At 61.8% G+C, this 24,126-nt stretch overlaps 1 protein-coding gene across 24 annotated transcripts in view; it reads left to right on the top strand.

Annotated features, from left to right (window-relative positions):
* Positions 1-23,892, top strand: part of PTPRF (protein tyrosine phosphatase receptor type F) — a 615,392-nt gene extending 591,500 nt beyond the window's left edge. For all 24 annotated transcript variants that reach the window (XM_027823957.3, XM_043552899.1, XM_043552898.1 and 21 more), the window contains 11 exons: positions 123-246; positions 3,065-3,240; positions 8,361-8,480; positions 9,488-9,642; positions 10,801-11,086; positions 14,533-14,711; positions 17,034-17,160; positions 17,894-18,019; positions 20,350-20,504; positions 21,003-21,138; positions 22,315-23,892. In XM_027823957.3, coding sequence (XP_027679758.2) covers positions 123-246; positions 3,065-3,240; positions 8,361-8,480; positions 9,488-9,642; positions 10,801-11,086; positions 14,533-14,711; positions 17,034-17,160; positions 17,894-18,019; positions 20,350-20,504; positions 21,003-21,138; positions 22,315-22,383 — 1,653 coding nt within the window. In that variant the 3' untranslated portion in view covers positions 22,384-23,892. The remainder of the gene's footprint in view (positions 1-122; positions 247-3,064; positions 3,241-8,360; positions 8,481-9,487; positions 9,643-10,800; positions 11,087-14,532; positions 14,712-17,033; positions 17,161-17,893; positions 18,020-20,349; positions 20,505-21,002; positions 21,139-22,314) is intronic.
* Positions 23,893-24,126: the final 234 nt, after the last annotated feature.

The following is a 24,126-nucleotide window of genomic DNA, read 5'->3' as shown; positions in this document are numbered from 1 at the left end:
GGAGTCGCAGCCGGGTGTGGCTGGGTGGCAGGCTGTGGCGTGGCAATCCCGCAACTCCCAGGAAAGGTGCGTCTCCTCCAGACGGCCCAGCGTGCTGTAACCACCTGTCCTCTCTCCTGCAGTCCATCGATCCAGGGCAGCAGTTCACCTGGGAGAACTCCAACCTGGAAGTGAATAAACCAAAAAACCGCTATGCAAACGTGATCGCCTATGACCACTCACGTGTCATCCTGACCTCTGTCGATGGTAAGCGTGGGGTTCGGGGCCAGTTCCAAGCGGCGTCTGAGGGAGTGGCATGGAAAGCCACCTGTTGGGGATCATTGTAACAGGCAGTGGAGTAGGTTACTCCCTGAGTGTAGCAGGGCAAACAGCCAGGGGAGGGGGGTGCGTGTCCATGCTGTGCCCCAGGCTGCCTGGGGAGGGTCTCGTAGCCAGGCAGGGGCTGCAGACAGCCCAGAGGTGCACTTTGGCTCCAGACCCTGCAAATGTATCTTTCAGGCCGAAGGATAAGAAACAGCAGCAGAATTCTGCTGGCCCCTTCCCCAGCGGTGCTAGAGCTGCCCTCCTGCCACGCCCAGGCCCAGCTCTCTCAGCCTTGGTGTAACGGCAGCAGACCCCAGTCATCCTCGGGCGGGATCATACCTGGGACCTCTGGAGCCCCAACTGCATGAGCTCAAAGCCACATGGCCGGCCGGTGACTCTGCTCGTTGTGTTGGGGGTGAGAGGAGCTGGCTTGTCAGCCCTGGAGACAGAAGGATGCTGGCCACAGGAGCTTGTTGTCACAGCTCCGCCCATAGTGAGCCCACACCTGCCGCCAAGGGGCTGCGCCTGCCCCTATGGGGGAGTGGAGCAGGCAGCCCGTGGCCTGCCCCGCCCTCTCCCCGCGCCCCCAGGAGCCTCAGAGCGAGCCGTCCCTTTGTGCTGCCTGCTGGACTGCTCCCCTGGCTGGCCCCTCCCAGAACGGGCAGCGCACCCATGTGCCTCTTTCAGCCACGCACCCAGCTGGCCAGGTATGCTGGCTCTGTGCCCAGTGTCTAGGGACCAGGAAAAACAGGTCAGCTCAGGGTGGCAAATCACAGAGGTTAGAAAGTGCTCCTAGGCCCCATCTAGTCCATCCCGGTCCAGGTGCCAGGGCAGGACTCCTCCCTGCTGGACCTTCCTCAAGGTTTTGTCCCATCTAGGTTTGGGTGCCCAAGCGGTGGCTTCAGCTAACCAGGCATGGGAGTGCTGCATTTCCAGCCCCTGCTGCAAGGCCCAGCAAAGCCCAAGAGCTCTGGTGTGAGAGGCAAGCACCTGAGTGCTGATGTGTGTATCGCGTAGCGAGACCAAACGCTGACCCATCCGCCTCCCGCTCTGTGCATAGGAGGCTGCTGAGCTCTCTGACCTGCGCTAATGTTTGCTTTGCAGTCCCTGGACACACAGCGCGCGTTGCATTACAACACCCACTCACTCTTGTCTGTCGCACATACAGAAACACTCCAGCACCCGAGCACGTGGCACAGCCTGCTGGCTGAACGCGTGAGGGGATCCCAGCTAATTATATGCGGGCCCATGTGGTGGTGAGGCTGGAGCTCACTTGGGATGCAGGTGGCCATGCAGCCTGGTCTCTCTTCATCCCAAGAAGGAACATCTCTCTAATGCCACTGGGCTGCTCTTCCTTTGCGGGAGATTCATTCTCTTCCCCGTAGCAGCGTGGGGCTCCCCTATACCGAGGGGCTGAGCTCTGCACTGGGAACCCGCTTTCTTGGAGTGACCCCGGTCCTGTAAGCTGGTCCTGTGACCAAGCCATTCCCAAAGTGCCCTGCCAGCTCCCTCTCCTTCACTGCAGGACGCAGCAGCCAGGAAGAAGAGGCCCCCATGTGTTAGTGCGGCTGGGCCAAGGGGGAGCCAGCACAGAACTCCGGCTGATCTGGTCTCCAGGCTCCAGATTGCCAGGGTGCTTCTCCTCCCCCCACCCCCGCTGCTCTTCCACTGATTCTGCTTAAGGCTGCTGGGAATCTGCAGGAGATTCTGCAGAGCCCTGTGGCAGGTGGAACTAATCCTAAGCCTCCTTTAAAGGAAAATGTGAGCACGCCGTCCGTGGGAACTTGGGGATCCCTGCTGGGTCCTAGACCTGGTGCTGAGGGGCTGCCGCAGCCCCCACCAAACCGGTGCTCACATGGAACTCCGGGGCAGAACTGTATTACATTTGACTTAGTAACTGCGGGTTTGTGTTTTAAAGGCCTTTCCAGGCAAGAGCTTTCCACTGGAGGGGCATGTGCGGGGGGGGCATATGGTGGGTGCTGCATGGGGGGGCACTGTGCTGGGGGCAGCTGGCAGAACATAGAGGAGGGCAAGCTTGTGGGGGGTGTGCTGCATGCAGGGGCCAGCACACTGCGACCAGAGGAGGGCGAGCTTTACACATGGGGGACACCGCTTGCAGGGGGCGCTATATACCCGTGGCAGCCTACGGAGGCCAGAGGAGGGAGAGCTTTACGTGCATGGTGGGGAGGCTGCATGCGGGGGGGGGGGGGGGGGGGGGGGGGGAGCAGCGTGCGGAGACCAGGGGAGGGTGAGCTGCAGGGGAGCGTCCTGGGGGGGCTGCATGCAGGGGGCAGCGTGCGGAGGCCAGAGGAGGGTGGGCTGCAGGGGAGCGTCGTGGGGGGGCTGCATGCGGGGGGCAGCGTGCGGAGGCCAGGGGGCGGGAAGCTTTTTGCATGTTCTCCTTTGCAAACAGAAACGAGAGAGCGTGAAACTAACAGAGCAGCAAAGCCAGTCCCGAGGTGCTGAAAGGCCTAGCGAGCAGCCGGCCAATGTGAGACAGTGATTTCAGTCTGTTGCCTGGGGCTGTACGTGCTGCCTGTGACTTCCCTTCGCGTGTGAGGTGGCAGCTGCCTCTGCTTCTGTGTTGCCTGATTGCTCCGGTAACGTGTTAGTTCGATTGTTCCAGGAACACGCTCTCCCTTCGCGCGCAGCCGTCCCCGGACCTCCGGGGAGGGCCTGGCTCAGCGTCTCCCAGGTTTGTCAGGAGCGTTGCAGTTGTGCTGGCCCCGCAGCAGTAACCCGGCTCCCCTTGTCTCCACAGGGGTGCCCGGAAGCGACTACATCAACGCTAACTACATCGATGGGTACCGGAAGCAGAACGCTTACATTGCTACTCAGGGGCCCCTGCCAGAGACGCTCAGCGACTTCTGGAGGATGGTGTGGGAGCAGAGGACAGCGACCATAGTCATGATGACCCGGCTGGAGGAGAAATCCAGGGTACAGGGAGCTTGGGGTGGGACGTTTCTGACCCCAGTGAAACACGGGTCACTGTTGCAGGCGCAGGGCGGGAACAAGCTTCTCTCGGGGCTGGGGGTGACCTCAGGTTTTCAGTGAGAGACTGCATGGGAGGGAGCAGCAGGCCTGGATCCAAACTGCTCTGAGTAATAGCCCCCCACCCCACCCCTCGCCCCCGCTGGCCTCCCCTGTCTCCCCATCCCACCCACATGCACTCACTAGCCTCCGCCCTCCCTCTCCACACTCAGGTGCCACCCCCACCCCCGCCTGCCAGGAGAAGAATGCGAAGCTTTGCAATAGGAGTGTTGGGGCTGGTCCCTAGGCCCCCTACCCCTGGGCGCCGTGTCCCCGCAGAAGCAGGGTGGTGAGGCTGGTAAGGAGCATTGTAAGCGTTGGGCAGACTGCTAGGGCCGCGGCATCCCCATGCTGCGGAGCTGCTGGTGGAATCTCCTTGCAACGACCAGGCTGATCGGTCCCTGGCCAACGCAAGAGAGCTGCAGGGATGGTCCCATCTCACTGGGCTCGGCTCCTGGGGCTGCAATGCCCCCTGCGGAGCCAGGAAGGAAGGAACAGGGCCTCCTTTGGAGATGGGCCTGTGGCCGCCCTGCCCTGCGAATGGCACCTCCCTGCCCGTCTCTCTCCTGACCCCGTTTTCTCCCAGCGGCGAAACCTGAGCCTTTGCGTTGCCATGCCAACCGCAGGCAGCGGCCGGTGCTCAGGCTGTGAGCTGGGGCTGCAGGAGGGGAGAGCGGGGGGTTGGGTTCAGCTAAAAGCCAAGCTCTGCGGCGCTCTCCCCGTCCAGAGCCCCTGCGCACGGCTGGGCTGGGAGGGGCCCAGAGGCTGGCAAACGAACTGCTTTCCCCCGGGGCCCAAGCGGGCCTGGCTTCAGGCTTCCCCCGGCTGCTGAGACCAGGCCAGCTCCTCGCTGGGCAATTGCCAGTCCCTCGCTAGAGACAGACGTGCACACAGGTGCAGCTTGTGCCCCCTGCGGGCCCTACGGCACCTGCCCCAACGCTCTGCCGGACACTGGGCTGAGCCCCCCAGGACTGTGCACACCGAGGGAAGCAAACAGACTGGAGCCCTGGGATTTCTGCTGCAGCTCCATCCAGCGGTTGCTGTGTGGGCAGAGGCGCATCCTGAGAGGAGAAGGAGCCGCAGCTGCTAAGGGCACCTCTGAGCAGGGCCAGTGGCTAAAAACACCTGAGTGGCCCTTTAAATTTTTTTTTTTAAGGTACATTTGAGGTGTGAGAAAAGCCCTGTTTGGTGGCTGACTAAATCACTGTCATTTCACTTTTAGGCTGGCTGCTTATCAAAAGGCACTGCAGGGTGCATGCTTCTCTATAACAGGTGTCTTTGGACCCTGCCAGCACCTGTCTGCCCCCTGCTTCCCTGCTACTGAGACGTGCCTTATCGCCCCCTAACACACACACTGGCCTTGCCTCCCGTCCTGGATGCAGGGCACGGGGCAGGCCCTGCACTGGGCCTGTGAAACCTCCACCACCAGAGCCAGGACGAAATGCCGTGGGGAGCCCTGGGCGCTGGCTGCCACTCTGCCAAGTCCGTGCAGCACTGCCCCTCACACCACGAGAGAGACCGTCCTGCCAGCCAGAGACCGCCCTTCCCATCATCCCCAGCGAGACAGAATCCAGGGGCAGGAAGTGGGGAAGGTATTGGGGTATACCTGAAACCAGTTACCCACAGCAGTACTGTGACTAGCCTACAGCAGCCCTGTGCTGGACAGGAGGCCTGGTACTTCCCTGCTGACCCGGGGGGCTGAGAGAGAAGGAAACAGGGCATGCGGGAGGGAGTGGGAGACTGGCAGAGGAATGGGGGTCGAGGAATCGCTTTCCCATGAAGATTCTCTGGATTGTATTTCCTTTCCCAGTGTTCCCTGGTGAGAGATCTCCCGACCCCCTCGATTTGGGATTCAGTCACTCCCATTCAGCCTCTTCCCTTGTCGTCTTCTCCTTCTCGCTTTCCCCGTCCTGCCCCATTGCCTTTGGAAACAGCTTGCCTGGAGCTCTTCTTGGACTCCGCTGGAGTCTGGACAGCCTCAGCCGGCTGGTTCCCTTTGCTGGGCACTGCTAGAGGCTGGAGGCTCAGCACAAGACCGCGGCTCCAGCTGTGTAGCCTGTGGGCCAGGCGCTGGGGCTGTGGATCCGGGCGCATGATGCGGAGCGGGCTTTGCCTGATTTCTGAGCCGAGAGCGCACATCCCGCCAGTAATGCCATGTGGGGATAAGCTGACCTGAGGCCAGCCGCCGCTCCGCAGCCCTGCGGGGTGAGAGTGCTTTAAAGGGCTCATGGGCTCTGGGAAGGGGGGCATGAGCTGCAGAAAAAAATCTTTAAAGAACATCAGCTTTTATGTCAGCAATCTGAGCCGGCTTGATGGTCCAAATCATCCTCCCTTTTCATGTTCGCACAAAGCAAGAGCCACATAAAGGACCGAAGCGTCTGGCTCGGGCAATTTAACTGCCTTCAAAGCTTTACAGTCAGTTTCTGAATCGTTTGGTGGTGGTGGTTCAGAAACACATGCCGTCGTTTAGCTTTCCCAGGGTGCTGAGCCCTGGCACTTCCCACCAGCTGCGGAGAGATGTTACCACTGGCTCCTGCATGCCCGTCAAATACCCTGAGAGCGCACCCCGGCGGCTGCTGTGGGGCTCCCCCTCCCACTTTGCCGACAGTAGCACCGGAGCAGGGAGGGAAGATGAGGCCTGATGCACTCCTCACCAGCGACCCTTGCTGCGCGGGCACGGGCTCGTCACCTGCTCTGTGGGCAGACGGGGCCGGGTTGCCTTCCGTGGCTGTTGGGCTCACTGAGGCAGGAGGGGCCACTCAGCAAAGCTGGCAGTAAATGTCTGTTCAGGATATTTGCATGTTCCTTGTCTTAATGAGAAGCGAGCGCTGCCAGAAGAAACCGTCTCTTATCGGCTTTAGTGCCACAGTGTATCGGCTTCTGCATAAAATTTACAGAGCTTGAAAATGGGGCATAAACATTATGGGTAAATTTGGCAGAAAATGTGACTGACTCTTATCTGGTCATGAATAAATAATTTTCAATTACCAGCCCCAGCGCTGCTATGAGCCTGACACAGGGTGCTTCAAAAGTTGGGTTTGTGTTTGTGCAATCCCAGCTGCGTGGTTTCCACGTGTCGGGAAGAGAAGCTGTCTCACGAGGCTTTCCAGTCTGTCGCTGTGAGAGAGACCGCTGGCTGGTGGGGAGGGCGGGCAGCAGATCTCTGGCCCTGAAGTTTACACTCTAGAGACGCTGAGAACCTGGCTCAGATTAGCCAGGGTTCACTTCCTCCTGGAGCCAAGCTGAGTGGCTCTGTGCTGGCTGCAGCTGCCACTGACCCATGAGGATAGGATTAGTTTAGTCGTGACCTCAGCGTTCATTCTGCAGCCAGTCACCATAAAACAACGTTCTACTCCATGCCCGGCGAGGGAGAGAGATCCGCGCGCTCAGCTGTACGCGCAGCCTGGGTCTGTCCACACACTCTCCACTGGGGCATCCTGAGAGAGGCTGGAATCTCAGCACCCACCCTCTAGGCATGCAGCCCCCTCCACATCTTCTTTTAGGGGCAGTGCAGGCTTGGAGGGAGATGGGGCAGGAACAAACCCTGCGTGCCAGGACCTCGCCAGAGACAGAAGCGGCTCAGTGGAACTGAAAGAGGCAGGATGCCAGAATCCCCAGTGCCATCCCACTGTCCTTTCGCCTGTCCCAAAGCTCACGGGGCTTACAGTGCCATTCCATTGATTCTAATACATCCTGTTCCCCTTCCCACATGGCCCTTGTAAACACAAAGCTAATAATTACGTTTGACAAGCCCCAGTGAGCTTCCATTCATTCCCCTCTCCTAGGGCAGGCACCCGGGTCCCGTGCGGCTCACAGGAGTGGGAATGAAGTTCCTGTTGTCAGCCAGGCAGCTGCTAGCTCAGCTGGGTGTTGGACTCATGTGCAGAATTAATAGGAGCCAAGGTTTGGAGACAATCAAGAACAAGAGGCAGCTTGTAAAAACCAAACAGTCTGAATAGCTGAGTAGGGGGAGTGAAGCTGGTGCCCTGGGCTGGTGAGACGAGGGAGGGGAGCAGGTGCCCGTGGCAGCCTTCCTTGCAGTGCAGAGAGTACCGGGCCTAGCACGCAGAGCAGCCGGGCGTGGAGCGGTGCGTGCTGGGACCTGTCACTCCCACAGGGCCTCGCCACCTACCAAAGGTGGGTACAGTGACGCTGGCTTGGGGGCACTGGAGGGAGCAGGCTGCGGAGCTGCTGGGGGGCTGTGCGCTCACCCCAACTCCAGCCTCAGAGCTGCAGGAGACTCCTGCTTCTTCCCTCCCAGCGTGGGGGAGAAGGCCCCTGGGCTGGCTGCAGATTGCTGGGTCACTGGCTGTATCTGTCTCTCACTCCCGCTGCCCTTTCAAGGGCATACTCTCCAGCCTCTCTCCTTGCCTCCTGACACTTCGCTGGTTAGCAAAGAAAATGGCTTCCAAGCCCAGATGAGTGATGCCTGCGGGGCCCAGCTCCACGCCTGCAGCGTCCCTGTGGGGCAGGGCTGGTGGCCCCCGATCATGCCATGCCACAGCGGGGTCTGGAGCAGACGATTATAGGCTCTGGGTAGGTACCTGCAGATGGGGAGGCCACAAGTGCGCTCCTCTGCAGACCCCAGTCTTCCCAAAGAGCAGGTAGAGAACAGGAAATTATAGGGGAGAGAAATTGCTTTTGCATCAGTGCCTCTCCTCTGCACTCATTAGCATCCTTGCTGCTGTCCCTGCATTCTGTGCACCAGGCACCTGGCCACCCTGATCATTCCTGCACCAGCGAGCTCTTCCCAAAGTAAACCCCCCTTTGAGTGTGGGCCCAGGGGAGCGCATGCTGGCATCGCGAGGACTCAGCTGCAGTGGAGGGACCCAGGACAGTGCGCCTCAGGGCGCTTTGAGTTCCCTACACCGCAAACTGCATGTTACATTCAGGGAGGCTGTTCAGCCCTGACCCAGGGCAAGGCACTAACGGGAGGTCCCGCGTCCTGGAGAAGCCTCCTGCAAGAGCCTGCTCCCAGTCCTGAGTCCTGGCCAAGCCGTGACCCATCCGTTTCTGTCATGCTGCAGGTGAAGTGTGACCAGTACTGGCCAGGCCGGGGCACAGAGACCTACGGGCTGATTCAGGTGACGCTGCTGGACACAGTCGAGCTGGCTACCTACACCGTCCGGACGTTTGCACTCTACAAGGTAATGGGGGGCTGTGGCTGCTCTGCCTCTGGCCTGGACGTGGCTGTGCCCGGCACGCCTGGCCCTGGGGTTAGCCAGCCCCACAGAGGCCCATGCGTGGTCCCTGGCTGATCACACAGCTGGGCTGTTTGGGCAGAGACCGGCTTGCAGCCACAGGGCTCACACCCAGCCTATGCAGGATTTTGGCCAGAACACCTGCCCCTGGGCTGTGCATGTTCACTCCCTGGGGCAGGACCGTGGGGTGTGCTAGCCCTGAGCGTCTCTCCACCTGGCAGAGCGTGAAGCTGGAGCTGCCCACCCCGCCAGCTGCTCCTCTCCAGCCTGCTGCATTCCTTAGCCATGCCAGTGGAAACCCCCCGAAGAGGCAGGCTTTGCAGCCGGCCGAGTCTGGCTCTGCAGGGCCCTGCACCCAGCAGGTGGAGGGTCCCCATGCAGAGGCTGACGGCACTGCTACACAGGGGGCTCACTCACTCCCCCAGGCAGGAGGCTGTGGGGGGTTGCTCTCCAGGAGATGGCCACCTTTGGCTGCCCAGCTGGCTCCCCAGGGAACTGCGTGTGTGCCTGGTCCATCGCAGGCCAGATTACCCCACCTGCGAGGCTCCAGCTCCCACTGTCCCCATGCTTAACCAACCACACATCAGTGGAGCGATTAGAGCAGGGAAAGTCCTGCCTTCTTGTTCCTTTGTGTCTCAGTTTACCCACCTGGGATATGGACACTGGCCCATCCTTGTGCGGTGCCGAGAGCTGTTCACCTTCTCTTCAGTCTGATCCAGATCCATACAGCGCACACGGCCCTTTCCCCAGATCAGCTGTCTGTGCTCGGGGGCCTCCATCCCCTGGGCTCAGGGGCATGGCTGGGGTCACTGTGCTGAGGGGGCATTTGGCCCTTTGGCGTTTGTGCGGGTGTTGAACGCCACAGTGACACACAGCGCATTGTTCCATGGCTGAGTCCCCGCAGAGACCAGCTCGTTCCCAGCCCCGGCATGTCTCTTTGGGTTTCTTGGCAGAATGGCTCCAGCGAGAAGCGAGAGTTACGCCAGTTCCAGTTCATGGCGTGGCCGGATCATGGCGTGCCGGAGTACCCCACCCCCATCCTCGCCTTCCTGCGCCGGGTGAAAGCCTGTAACCCCCCTGACGCTGGGCCCATGGTTGTCCATTGCAGGTAAGAGTCATTGCGGGAGGAGCTGCTGTGTTCTAAAGGCTGCAGGGGGGTGCGTGTTTTAGCTGCGAGATCCTTGAGCTGCTGTAATAAAACCGGTTTGGCTTTTTCCTGCTTAATGGTAACGTGCTTTCGCTGCAGACTGGGCTGTGGTGATGGGATGCATCCCCTGGGGACCCCAGGGCCAGTGTCTTCGCTACTGGTGGAGTTTGCATTGTGGCTCCACGGTCAAATGAAACAGCTTTGCAGTTCTGATCAGAGGTGCAGAAGCCACAATTCTCCATGAGAAACAGCAAACCCAGTTTACAATTGCAGCATGCCCAGAGCTGCCCAGCCAGGGGGATTCCACACACCGATGCGCATGCCCCCGCACAGAGCACTTATTGTAGGTCTCCACGAGGGGTGAGAAGGGCTGTATTTGCTGGAACTATTAGTCCACTAAGAATCCGCATCTTATCTGGCCTGAGGTTTATCTCCCCCAGCAGAGTGGGGACGATCAGCGAGGGGGAGGCTGTGTTACTCCCAAACCACTCCATCACCACTGCACTTGCAGATGCCTTGGAGACAGGATTTAAAGCTCTTCCTTCGTGCCCAGTTTCAGAGTAGGGTATAGTTAAAACCCATACACGCCACATAAAACCCAGTTACGGATCTGACTGGACAATAGCGAGGAAGTGCCCTGGCTCCGTATCTCTGCCTTGAGTTCCTGTGTCAGGGCCCATGGCTGCTGCCTGTCAGGGTGAGCCCAGCAGAGATCACCCCTGGCTAACGCCCTCCCGCATGCAGCGGCCAGACATAGAGGTTTTCGGTCTGGGTTTCCATTTCCCAAAGCGCCAGCCAGGTGTGTTCTGAGCCCAGGTGCAGAGTATTAAATACAAAAGTGCACAACCGCCTTCTCTGCCCTGGTCGGGCTCTCATTGTGCGGAGGGAGAAGTGTAGACACAAATGAGGGAAAGGGCTTGCCCGGGGCCATGCAGTGACTTGGGGTCATGGCCGGGACTAGAATCCAGGTCTCCTGACTCCCCTGCCTGGCGTTTAAACCCTCGTGGTGTCTCTGCTGGCTGCTCCCTGCAGGGAAAGGGTGCCCAGGGAGCAGGGCTGAGGTGGGAGAGCTCTCTGGCAGGGCAGTGCTAACTCCTGCACTGTGCGGTGCTCCTGCAGCGCTGGCGTGGGCAGGACGGGCTGCTTCATTGTCATCGATGCCATGCTGGAGAGGATGAAGCATGAGAAGACGGTCGACATCTATGGCCACGTGACGTGCATGAGATCTCAGCGTAACTACATGGTGCAGACCGAGGACCAATACATCTTCATCCACGAGGCCTTGCTGGAGGCAGCCACCTGCGGCAACACCGAGGTACCCGCACGCAACCTCTTTGCTCACCTCCAGAAGCTGAGCCAGGTGCCCCTGGGCGAGAGCGTCACTGCAATGGAGCTGGAATTCAAGGTAAGCGAGCAAGCATCCATGCCCCCCCCCGAAATCCCCTGGCTTGGGCCCTGTTGGTGCCAGGCTGTCCGTCTGTCCCGCACCCCCGAGAGCAGCCAGCAGCTAGCTCTGGGCATGGAGGGATGGAATCTGATTGTGCTGGGTATAATGGTTCTTTTGTTCATTTCCAAACCAGGTAGCAGCTGTTAAAATCCATTTGAATTGTGGCGTTTGGGGCTGCCCACACTTCCTCCCCGGCTTGGCAGGGAGGATCTAGAAGGCAGATGCGAGAGTCTCAGCAGCACATTCTGCTCTTGGTTCACAGTGCGGCTGGAGCTGCATCTGAAACCAGATGGAGATTGTGTGTTCAGGATAATTGATGTGACTGTGAACAACTTGTCTGGAAACAGCTCCAGTGTAACTATCAGAGACGTTTATAGTCCCGTCTTCGTGCTGCTGAGCTCGGTTATCATTTAACCTCCAGTTAGGGCGTCAGGCCGTGGTGACAGCAGCATCCGAAGGAACACAGGAGTAGGGTTTTTAAAAACAGCCCACCTGCTGCTGAGAGTGTGTGTGTGTGACTGCCTAGCACAGATATTTACTACAGCCGTGGTGATGGAAACCAGCTCTGATAAGTGCCCATGTACTCCTATGATGGGCATTAGTCCAGCAGACGCATGCAGGGGAATACAGCTCATGCGGGGAAGCAGCAGACCATGCAGGCTGTGAAACGAGCTGCTGGAGTTCTGCTTCGCCCTGGGAATCTCCTCCAAGTGCAGACAGGGCTGGAGAGGCCAGACATTGACTTCTGTGAACACAGGGAAAGGCAAAGCAGCTTCATCCTGCGGTCACCAAAGCAACTGACAACGCCTTGGGCATTGTCTCAGTCTCCACTGAGCCCACAAGCAGGAGTTTCTGTCCAACTAAGTCCATCCGTTCAGGGCTGGGGCAGGTGGGGAGGAAGAGAGGGGGTATTTGCACATCTGCCAGGTCTCACATGTTTAGAAGGAGATTCCCTCGCTCCGGATTGTGAAGTGAGGCTCTTTAGAAAACCTCTCCCTTCTGGGAGGATTTTGTATCTGAGAGAGATTTTAACCCTCCATCCCTGTTCACGGGTGCGTCTACACTGGCACGGGGGCGACTCCCTGCCCCAGGGGATGTACTTGCACTGCCACGGAGCTAGGGCACTAAAACGACACTGTAGCCGTGGTGGGGAGAGCTGCGGGAGGGGCTAGCTGCCCGGAGGATGTGCCTAGGCTCTCAGGCGGGCTAGTCTGCCCGAGGCTTTGTTGGTTTCGTGCGCTCGCTGGTGCAGCTCTTCCAGCTGGGGGTCACACCTCCACTCACAGTGTAGACAACCAGTGCTGCGGCCAGATGCCCCGTATTTGTGCACAGTGAGCCCTGCCAAAGAGACCACTCAGGGACCCACACAAACTGGTTTCTGAACAGAGGAGCTCTTCTAAGAAAGGTGGCCCAAAATCGGACTCCCTTTGGAAGGAAGCCTTAGGGCAGCACCAGGAGAGAGCTGCCTGTTAAGGGTGGTCTCGTCGACACCCTTCCTGTGTCCATGTGGGTGCAAGAGAGGGTTCATCAGCATGGGTGGGGGGACTGTGTTACTCCCAGGTCCCCCTTGCTGGCCCCTGAGCCATTTGTTACTGGGGCCGGAGAGAGAGTGGTTTGTGGTCCTTGCCTGTAAACCCAGGTACCGCACTGACCACAGCCACTGCTGGGTGTGAAGGCAGCCCCAAGACGTGACCTGAAAATGTCACCGATTTTACATTCCATCGTCATGCTCCCAGGGTGTGAACATGAGAACAGGGAGGAGGTGAGTGGGCGGAGGGCAGGCAAGGCCATTAACGACCAAGGAAGATCCCTCCTCCCCCGATGCAGGGAAACAGTGCACACGCGCCAGGTATTGTGGCTGCAGAGTAACAGCTCCGCTGGACTCTAGTTTGCAGCCGCCTTGGGCTGAGTACAAGGCAAAGCCCCCGAGCTCGAGGGAAGCAGGCGCTGTGGAGGCGGGGTGCTTGGCAGTCTGCACAGAGCAGCTAGCGCGGTCCGGAGGAGCATTCTCTGCAGCCAGCGTTTCACATGGCTCAGCGATAGCCACCGGTGCTCCAATGGGATGGAGCTGGGCATTAGACACGGGGAACGAGTAGGGCCAGCTTGGCCCATGCTGCAGGGCAGTACTCGGTTCTTGAACGGAAACGTTCCCTGTCTCCAGGGAGGGCAGCCAGCCCCAGGGATCCCCCTCTCGGGGGACAGCATCTGAGGGCAGGACCGGCCACGGGCTGGGAATTGGGAGAGGTTGATTTTTTGAACCAATGTCCCAGTTCCCGGTGCCAGGGCGCAGGCAGCGAAAGCCTTTAGATGGCAGCTATGTGCCACCCCCCGGCCCAGCTGCTCTGCATGTGTGGGGCTGTGTTCAACGTTTGCATTAATGGTCTGGAGGATGGTGTGGATTGCACCCTCAGCAAGTTCGCGGATGACACTAAACTGGGGGGAGAGGTAGATACGCTGGAGGGTAGGGATAGGATACAGAGGGACCTAGACAAATTGGAGGATTGGGCCAAAAGAAATCTGATGAGGTTGAACAAGGACAAGTGCAGAGTCCTGCACTTAGGACAGAAGAATCCCATGCACCGCTACAGACTAGGGACCAACTGGCTCGGCAGCAGTTCTGCAGAAAAGGACCTGGGGATTACAGTGGGTAAGAAGTTGGATATGAGTCAGCAGTGTGCCCTTGTTGCCAAGAAGGCCAATGGCATTTTGGGCTGCATTAGTAGGAGCATTGCCAGCAGATCGAGGGAAGTGATTACTTCCCTCTGTTCTGCACTGGTGAGGCCGCATCTGGAGTACTGTGTCCGGTTTTGGGCCCCCCACTACAGAAGGGATGTGAACAAATTGGAGAGAGTCCAGCGGAGGGCAACGAAAATGATCAGGGGGTAGGGCACATGACTTATGAGGGGAGGCTGAGGGAACTGGGGCTATTTAGTCCGCAGAAGAGAAGAGTGAGAGGGGACTTGATAGCAGCCTTCAACTACCTGAAAGGGGGTTCCAAAAGGATGGAGCTCGGCTGTTCTCAGTGGTGGCAGATGACAGAATGAGGAGTAATGGTTTCACGTTGCAGTGGGGGAGGTTTAGGTTGGATATTAGGAAACACTATTTCACTAGGAGGGTGCAGAAGCACTGGAATGGGTTACCTAGGGAGGTGGTGGAATCTCCATCCTTAGAGGTTTTTAAGGCCCGGCTTGACAAAGCCCTGGCTGGGATGATTTAGTCGGGGATTGGTCCTGCTTTGAGCAGGGGGTTGGACTAGATGACCTCCTGAGGTCCCTTCCAACCCTGATGTTCTAGGATTCTCTCCGTCCCCACCCCCTGGCTGCTCTGCACATGGAGCTGCTCATGCAGGCATGACTAAACCCCCAGGCTCCCGCATACTCCTGACCCTCCTCCTCTCCTTCCAGCTCTTGGCCAATTCCAAAGCACATACCTCGCGGTTCATCAGTGCCAACCTTCCATGCAACAAATTTAAGAACCGCCTGGTGAACATCATGCCGTACGAGCTGACCAGAGTCTGCCTGCAGCCCATCCGTGGGGTCGAGGGCTCCGATTACGTCAACGCCAGCTTCATAGATGGCTACAGGTAAGAGTCACAAGGACGCATGGGCCCATCCCCTCGTGCCTAGGAGCAGCTGGGACTGCCCATTGTGGGCGATGGGCTCTCCCGTCTGCCAGACGTTGCCTCCTGGTGCTGGATGGGAATGGAGTGGGGTTGGATTTGAGTCCAATCCTGTTTCTCTTCATTGCATCGGGACCCGGGCTGGGGTCAGGTACTGCATGACAAACAAGCGTTAGCCAGAGCGCCCCCCTTTCTAGCTCCCAACGTATGCACTCTTTGCCCCGTGCTGACAGGCACTTCCTGGGGTTCCCACCCTCTATAAAAGCTCAGCACGCGCCTCTCTGCTGAGAGTCCCCGCTCCGTATCTGGCCTCCCGGGAAGCCCAGTTTAAGCTCGGCAGTAGCCAGAGCGGCCTCTGCGAGAAGGGGCCGCTTGGCAGTCAGCAGCGGCCGGTCTGCCAGCGGAGCTCTGGGAGGATGCAGGCGAAAGCTCGGGACAGGCAGGGCTGGAGCCAGGCACCAGTGAGAGCCTCGCAGCAGCCAGCTCTTGGGGACGCTCTGTACGTAGCATGAGCAGGCAGTCGGTGTCCTGCGTGACACGTCCCCGTGGTTCCATACAGCGTCTTCCCGGCTCCTGGGCACCGGTGAGGGCAAGGCAGGGCAGCGGCTGTGCCAGCTGCACCGAGCAGCAGCCTCACCCAGCCACCGGCCCAGGCACAAAACCTCCCCCAACCCTTTCCCTTGGCATTCAGCACAAACTAACGTGCCACTTACCCACCAGGAACTGGGCCAGCAGGTTCCTGCCTTGGGTCCCGGCTGCTCGACACCTGAGCCAGAGACTGCAGGAGTGGGAATGAGTGAAACCCTGCCACGTAGGATGCCAGGGACCAGGGGGTCCCCCCAGCCCGGCCCAGGCACTGCTCTCAGGGAATGGGCAGGCGGGGTCAGCGTGCTCCCAGCACTGCAGCCTCTTGGCTGGCTGCTGGCCCGAGAACAGCCTGGGCCCAGGGCAGTGAATACAGTCAGTCCTGGAGTGCTCTGAGGGAGAGGACAGGCCGCTTAGAGCTGCATGGAGCCAGGTGGCAGCGGGCAGAGCTGGCCGCCTCCCTCTCTCGTGCCCTGGCACCAGTGCAAACGCCAGCTGCAAACTGGGCCACTTGTGGGGTGGGCGCCTGGGGAGGGCTCTGCCCCGGGCTGCCTTCCAGCGCCAGGCCTCGGTGTGCGGTGCCCCGGTGCCCTGCCCCCACCCCCCGGCGAGCGAGGCTGTTTGTTGCATGGAGGTACGAGTGCCAGGGCAGCAGGTGGCACCGTTTCAGGGCCAACCTGTCGCCTCCGTGAAGGGCTCTGTTCTCTCCTGCCCATTCCTCGGAACGGAGCGATCTTTCCGAGGTGATCTAACAAGATCAATGGGCCCCAGCTCCTGCAGGCATCGCGAGAGCTGCGTCTTTATTAGCTCCTCTGTTTCTTCCTGCCCCCTTACTCTTCATGTTTCTGGTGTCGTATAAACCCGCCGGAAGCAGCAGCCGAACGGTCACTGGTTTGTAGCCCCAGTGGAGAGATTAAATGATAGAGAGATTTGATGATGGGAAGTGGCCCCTATTCTGAGATCTCCAGTGCCCCTTAGTGGTGGAAACATGAACCGCTCCTTGTTACCGACGCCCAGGGCTCAGGAGTCTACTCGGTCTTGCTGATTGCTGTGGATTTCCCCTGCACTCACTGAGCGCGGGGCACCGCGACCACTGGGGTTATCCTGGCACAACAGCTCGCCCGTGTAGTGCCACCGGAGAGCAGCGCCTGGGCCTGCCCCGCTGCTTCCCTTGTGGCGACGTCTGGGGTGATCAAGAGGCATCTCGGGGGCCGGTGCCCAGCTGCAGGGCTAGGAAGGCTGGATGCCAATGCTGCTGGTGGCAGAATCAGCAGCCGAGCCCAGGCGTGGCCGTGCGACGCCCCGGGGATGCTGGGGTAGGGCTTTGTGCAGCTGGGGAGCAGTGTGCAAAGGGTGGTTGTCAAGGGGACAACAGGTTCTTGGTGGCTCAGGGACTCCTCTCCCTCCCCAACCCCCAGAGAGTCCAGCGCACAGAGCTGCATCCGGCATGCCCCCCCTCCACCCCGGTGGGCACTGCCCCCGGGGACACCCTCCCACCGGCCCTCTTGCCCCCCACACTGGTCACTGATCCGGCTGCCAGTCCCTCCTCCCAGCTGGCGCAGAGCCCCGTGCCCAGCCCGGTGAATGCGCAGGGCCCAGCGCTCTGCCCCATGCGGGACGGATGCCTGAGCCCCCCGGGGGGTGTGGGCTGCCTGGGGACCCCTCGCCGGCTGTTCTGAGGGTGGCTTGTTCGTGTTGCAGGCAGCAGAAAGCCTACATTGCCACGCAGGGGCCCCTGGCGGAGACCACTGAGGATTTCTGGCGCATGCTGTGGGAGCATAACTCCACCATCGTGGTGATGCTGACCAAGCTGCGCGAAATGGGCCGGGTATGTAAGGGCGGGGGGGGTGAGGCTTGGGGGCAGACCAGGGCTGGGCGGCGGGCTGGGGAAGGGGGGCCGGGTGCAGGCCCACGGAAGAGCCATGCTGCCAATGACCTGGGCCGTTTCCTGCCGCTGCTGGCTCTTTCCTTCCCCTGTCCCCTGAGCTGTTACTGCGGGGCCTGTGCGCTCAGCAGCAGAGCGTCCCAGCCTGGCTGGCCCCGCGCTAGGGTCCCAGAGGGCAAGGCTAGCCTGGGCCCAGCAGCTTGGGAGCAATCCGTTGGGTCGCTGCCCGAGGGGTGGAGATGCCCTATGGGGACATGGTTCTCTGTCCCCGACTGCTGCTGCAGCCCTACGTCAGTGAAGGCTCCCAGCCCTGGCTGGCCGCGACTGCTTCAGGGCCAGGGCTGTCCCAGGTGGAGCCGGCTGGCCGAGGCTGCACAGGGGCTGGCAGACAGCAGGTTAGCAATGGCATCCCGGGTACACTCCCCACTGCACAGGGTGATGGCCCAGCCCCTAGCCAGGCCAGCTGCCCTCGTTGGTCTTGGGAACTTGGCCCAATTCCAGGCCCGGATCCCGCAGTGCTCAGAATTACCTCCCCATAACCGGCGGTGACCAGGAGGGGACCCTGCCCTGGAGAGCGTCTTGTGCGGGGGATTGGGGAGGGGGCAGGGCTGGGGATACGCAGACCCCCTGGGCGAGGACCGGGCTTTGCTGCTCACGCGTCTCCTCTTGCTTGCAGGAAAAGTGCCACCAGTACTGGCCAGCGGAGCGCTCCGCCCGCTACCAGTATTTTGTGGTGGACCCCATGGCAGAGTACAACATGCCCCAGTACATCCTCCGCGAGTTCAAGGTCACTGATGCCAGGGTGAGTGGGGCCGGCGGTGCTCTCGGCATGTCCCTCCCGTGGGAGCCACTCTTCGGGGCCGGGATCCCCTCGAGGGCCCAGCAGGCTGTCACTCCTGGAGCGGTTCTCGTCTCTGGGGGCAGGAGCCGGCGGCCTGGCTGCGTGTCTGTGCTGGCCCTAGCCCCATCCCAGCACCCCAGCAGTGACAGAGGCTGCCAGGCTCCTGGGCTGGGGCTGCACCTTCATCTGAGTCAGGCGTGGCTGGGCAGAGCCAGTGGAGACCTGCCGTGCCCCCTTCGCCCTGGTGTGCCCACTGGGCAGCGCTCGGTTACATTGGGGTCAGTCAGGCGCACCCAGTGCGAGAGGAGAGTCAGGCCCAGAACAGCAGAGGGGAACGAAACCTGCCCAGGTCGCCTCTCCAGCTCTGCAGAGCCCGGCCCCTGAAGGCACAGTCAGAGCCCGGCCCCTCCGAGGCACAGCCAGTCCCCGGCCCAGGAGCCCACCCCTGGGGCTCTGCGGAGCCCGGCCCCCCCCCCGAGGCACAGCCAGTCCCCGGCCCAGGAGCCCACCGCTGGGGCTCTGCGGAGCCCGGCCCCCGCTAGGCACAGCCAGTCCCCGGCCCAGGAGCCCGGCCCCCGCGAGGCACAGCCAGTCCCCGGCCCAGGAGCCCACCCCTGGGGCTCTGCGGAGCCCGGCCCCCCCCCGAGGCACAGCCAGTCCCCGGCCCAGGAGCCCACCCCTGGGGCTCTGCGGAGCCCGGCCCCCCCCGAGGCACAGCCAGTCCCCGGCCCAGGAGCCCACCCCTGGGGCTCTGCGGAGCCCGGCCCCCTCCGAGGCACAGCCAGTCCCCGGCCCAGGAGCCCACCCCTGGGGCTCTGCAGAGCCCGGCCCCCGCGAGGCACAGCCAGTCCCCGGCCCAGGAGCCCACCCCTGGGGCTCTGCGGAGCCCGGCCCCCCCCGAGGCACAGCCAGTCCCCGGCCCAGGAGCCCGGCCCCCCCCGAGGCACAGCCAGTCCCCGGCCCAGGAGCCCGGCCCCCGCGAGGCACAGCCAGTCCCCGGCCCAGGAGCCCACCCCTGGGGCTCTGCGGAGCCTGGCCCTCCCCGAGGCACAGCCAGTCCCCGGCCCAGGAGCCCACCCCTGGGGCTCTGCGGAGCCCGGCCCCCCCCGAGGCACAGCCAGTCCCCGGCCCAGGAGCCCGGCCCCCCCGAGGCACAGCCAGTCCCCGGCCCAGGAGCCCACCCCTGGGGCTCTGCGGAGCCCGGCCCCCCCGAGGCACAGCCAGTCCCCGGCCCAGGAGCCCACCCCTGGGGCTCTGCGGAGCCCGGCCCCCCCCCGAGGCACAGCCAGTCCCCGGCCCAGGAGCCCGGCCCCCGCGAGGCACAGCCAGTCCCCGGCCCAGGAGCCCACCCCTGGGGCTCTGCGGAGCCCGGCCCCCGCGAGGCACAGCCAGTCCCCGGCCCAGGAGCCCGGCCCCCGCGAGGCACAGCCAGTCCCCGGCCCAGGAGCCCACCCCTGGGGCTCTGCGGAGCCCGGCCCCCCCCGAGGCACAGCCAGTCCCCGGCCCAGGAGCCCACCCCTGGGGCTATGCGGAGCCCGGCCCCCCCCGAGGCACAGCCAGTCCCCGGCCCAGGAGCCCGGCCCCCGCGAGGCACAGCCAGTCCCCGGCCCAGGAGCCCACCCCTGGGGCTCTGCGGAGCCCGGCCCCCCCCGAGGCACAGCCAGTCCCCGGCCCAGGAGCCCACCCCTGGGGCTCTGCGGAGCCCGGCCCCCGCGAGGCACAGCCAGTCCCCGGCCCAGGAGCCCACCCCTGGGGCTCTGCGGAGCCTGGCCCTCCCCGAGGCACAGCCAGTCCCCAGCCCAGGAGCCCACCCCTGGGGCTCTGCGGAGCCCGGCCCCCCCGAGGCACAGCCAGTCCCCGGCCCAGGAGCCCGGCCCCCCCCGAGGCACAGCCAGTCCCCGGCCCAGGAACCCACCCCTGGGGCTCTGCGGAGCCCGGCCCCCGCGAGGCACAGCCAGTCCCCGGCCCAGGAGCCCACCCCTGGGGCTCTGCGGAGCCCGGCCCCTCCGAGGCACAGCCAGTCCCCGGCCCAGGAGCCCACCCCTGGGGCTCTGCGGAGCCCGGCCCCTCCGAGGCACAGCCAGTCCCCGGCCCAGGAGCCCACCCCTGGGGCTCTGCGGAGCCCGGCCCCCCCGAGGCACAGCCAGTCCCCGGCCCAGGAGCCCACCCCTGGGGCTCTGCGGAGCCCGGCCCCCCCGAGGCACAGCCAGTCCCCGGCCCAGGAGCCCACCCCTGGGGCTCTGTGGGCTGGCACGTGAGCAGGGCCTAGACCGATGCCTCCTTCCCTGCAGGATGGGCAATCACGGACCATCCGCCAGTTCCAGTTCACAGACTGGCCCGAGCAGGGAGTGCCGAAGACCGGTGAGGGCTTCATTGACTTCATAGGGCAGGTGCACAAAACCAAGGAGCAGTTTGGCCAGGACGGGCCCATCACGGTGCACTGCAGGTGAGCGCTGGCCGGGCTGGTGCAGGAGGATTCCTGGAGAGCAGAGCACCCCCCGGAGACGCTGTCCTCCACAGAGCCATGAGGGGTCCTGCTCAGCAGCGCTCCCTGGCGCCCTCCGTGGGGCAGAGCTGGGAACGGCAGGGGGAACTGCAGGCTGCCACACAGGACGCGGCGTGGCGCCTGGACCCTCAGCAGGCCCCATGGCTCTGCAGGCTCAGCACCTCCAGCAGAGCCAGCGTGCTGGGGAAGGCGCACGGGGAGCTGCAGGGAGGCCGGGTGGTGCCCACAGGGCCGGGCAACAGGAAGCAGAGGCTCCCGAGAATCTCTGCAAGCCCCTTCCCATCCAACATGTCCTGCACTGGGCAGAATGGGCCCAGGTGGCTCAGTGACGGGGCAGGGCTGTGGGGGGGCGGGGCCCCAAAGCCGCCATCCTGGGGACCTGCGTCCCTGGGGCCAGGGATCTCCGCTGACAGTCCCTCTGATCCTTGTGCTGCACAGTGCCGGGGTCGGGCGCACGGGAGTGTTCATCACGCTCAGCATAGTCCTGGAGCGCATGCGCTATGAAGGGGTGGTTGACATGTTCCAGACGGTGAAGACCTTGCGAACGCAGCGACCAGCCATGGTGCAGACAGAGGTAGGTGCCCGCTGACTGAGGGCAGGAGCTCCCCCAGGATGGGAGCTGGCTCCCCTCCAGCCCTTGCTGGGGTGTGCCCGGAAAAGGGAGACAGCCAGGGCCCGGCGCTGCCCTACGCCTGTTTGGAAGGGTCTCGTTTCAACAGAGCTGAATCTGGCAGCAGGTCCCAGTCTCTGGCCAGCCCTGGGCTCCAGGCTGGATCAGGAAGCCCTGTCTGCGCATAGTTCACAGCCCCGGTGGAAGGAGGGTTCTTGGGCTGGGCTGGGGCGGGGAGTGGGAACTGGAATCCAGCTCTCTGCTCTATGCTGTGCCCCACACTCTACCCCCAACCTGCCCCCACCCGGAGCAGCCAGGCGGGTTTGCAGGCACAGGTGTGTCTGTCCAGCTCTGCAGGCCACGGCCAGGCCACTGGTTAATGTCTGGCGTCTTGCTGCTTGGGCCTGGGCAGGGAGGCAGCAGCTGCAGCCTCACTGGGGTTAGTTCTGAGCCACCGGCCTGTCGTGACCCTGGCTGTGCTTGGAGATCTCGCTCTGAACTGGGAACGGCCTGTCTGCGGCAGGAGGGCTGCCAGCTGCATGGAGAGCCCCTCTCCAGAGCCGGGCCTGGCGCTGCTCTAGGGACAACCAGAGCGGGGAACCAGCAGCAGGCCCCAACTGTGTCAAGCGGGACGGCCAGGGCCCCGGGGGGCACCTTAACCTCTGACCCTTCAACCCCCCCCAGGGAGGGATGGCTCCCGGCCAGATCCTGCAGGACAGCCCAGCGCATGCCGTTCTCCCTGGGGCTTGGGTGAAGTGCAGCCTCCATGCTAACGTACCAGCCTGAGCTGGGCTGGGCAGAACCGCTTCGGGCAGCACCCCAGACCCCATCCAAGGGCCCCACCTGGCCCCCGCCTTGCAGGCTGTTCTCACTGCGCAGAGGGCGACGGGGCCAGAGAGACGCAGGGGCCAAGATGGCACAGGGCGTCTGGGGCAGAGCAGGTCTCCCGAGTCCCAGGGTAGTGCTCTAACCACTGGGCTGCCCTGCCTCCTAGAGCTTGGCCGTGTGCAGAGACCTGGGCTGGGGACGGCACCTTCTATTTGCTCGAGCTGTCCCCATGGTGAGCCCCCTGTGCCGCGCAGCGCCCCTGCCTTCTGCACAGGGCACCTCCCTTCACACGCCGGCCCTCTCTCCTTGCAGGACCAGTACCAGCTGTGTTACAGAGCGGCGCTGGAGTATCTCGGCAGCTTTGACCACTATGCAACGTAACCAGCGCTTCCCCCCGTCGCAGTGGGAATGTCTGGGAGCGGAGAGGGTCCTTCTGAGCCACAGCTGCCATTCTTCAGTCCTGTGCAGATCCTGCTGCTGCCGAGGCAGCAGACCTCTCACGACCAACCAAATCTGACCCCTGCATTCGGGAGCATCGCCCCCCGCTGAGCACGGGCGTCCGACTCCAACAGCATTTCCAGTGTCCCGTCCAATTTCTGCTCACTCGTCTCCCTCTCGCCCCCCCTTGCGCGACTGCATTTCACAGCCAGGCTTTAGGTGGATGGAACGGGATCTTTTTTTATCTGTAAAATAGTTACTCGTGTTTTTATAACCCTTTCTCTTTGTTTGCTAGTCTGACCATCTGGCTGGGGCAGAGCTGGGTCCGTCAGGCCTTCTGGGGGTTCCTTTCCTTTGGCTTTTCTTTCTTCCCTTCTCCCGCGTTCGGATCCGCCCCTGCCTTTGGTGCTGCCCATTTTAGTGCAGCCCCCTTGGAGACCCCCAGCAGTAACTGGCTCACATTTCCAGACCCTCTCCATTCCCCATAGGCTGCTTTTCATCCTCTGTAGACTAGAAAACTTCACCGAACTGGAGCTAAGCTACTGAGTCTTTTTGTATCTGTTTTCCCCTTATTTCCTGTGGGGGGGAAGGGACTTTGGGTCGCAGGAGAGACGACTCCAGCGCAAGCTCGAAACTGGTCAGTCCTATTAAAGTGCGCGTTAACCCGTTCGGTGCCCATGTGCGTTGGCAGATCCCGACCTGACGTGACTTGTCGGCACTGCTGCGGTTGTGAGAGACCCGACATCCCGGACTCCTGGCTGGGGGGTGTCTCACTGGGGAGGGGGCGGGGCCGCAGCAGAAGCCGACCGCGCAACGCGTCTCGTGCTGCGGTTGTGCGTGTGCAGGGAACTCTCACCAATGAATGCATCGCCGCACTTCCCAAGGGAAGGAGCACAATTCTAGCCGCTCCCACAAGGGGGTGCGTGGGCTATTTTTGGAAAATGGGGTACTTCAGGGAAGGGGTAGCGGGGGAGGGGGGACGTTTTCAGAGGTTGGGTGTATCTATAATTTCTGCTATCCTGCAAATGTTTAAAGTCATTAGAATATTGTACTTTCTGCTACTTCAGGACGTTCTAATGAACCAATGTGGCAAGTCTACTGGACTTAATTTAATGGTACTATATCTTACTACTCCTTATTCTGTCACGCTTGCACTAAAGATGGGGAGAGCCGCCCTCTCTCGAGTGCACAGAGTTCTCAATAAAGGTGGTGGAAGGGTAGCTAATTGTATTATCAAATGTATTCTGAATGCTAAGAATCTGAGCGATGGTGAAATCAGCAACCCAGGGTGGGGATATTGGAGGACACGTTCATTTTTACCGTGTGGGTGCATAGTGCCGTAGGGGTCACTGGTGTATACAGTCTGTTTTCTATTTGTTAATAAAAAAAACAAATCTACAGCATCATTGCATAATTCTTGATGTTAATAAATTTGAATAATCAGGTTTCATACAAGCTGGTCTTGCTGCCTTCTTTGTTCAGCAATAAACAGAAGCCAGGGGCCTTTCTGCAGCGGGCCCTCGTCAGCTCCCACCCTTACGGAGCAGGCAAGCTCCCCGGGCTGCAAGGGACCAGGGCTGGGGTGCTGCTTGCAGGGACGGAGCCCTCGGGGCCTCTCCCTTGCAGCATTCCCGGCAGCTGGCTGGGCCTACAGCGGAAGTCGTGGAGCCCAGCCTGGCTGAGAAC

This window comes from Chelonia mydas, chromosome 8 (assembly GCF_015237465.2).
Source record: "Chelonia mydas isolate rCheMyd1 chromosome 8, rCheMyd1.pri.v2, whole genome shotgun sequence".
In the NCBI taxonomy this organism is placed as follows: Eukaryota; Metazoa; Chordata; order Testudines; family Cheloniidae; genus Chelonia; species Chelonia mydas.
The sequence above is the reverse complement of the archived record's forward strand: the minus strand, read 5'-3'. Positions and strand labels throughout refer to the sequence as shown.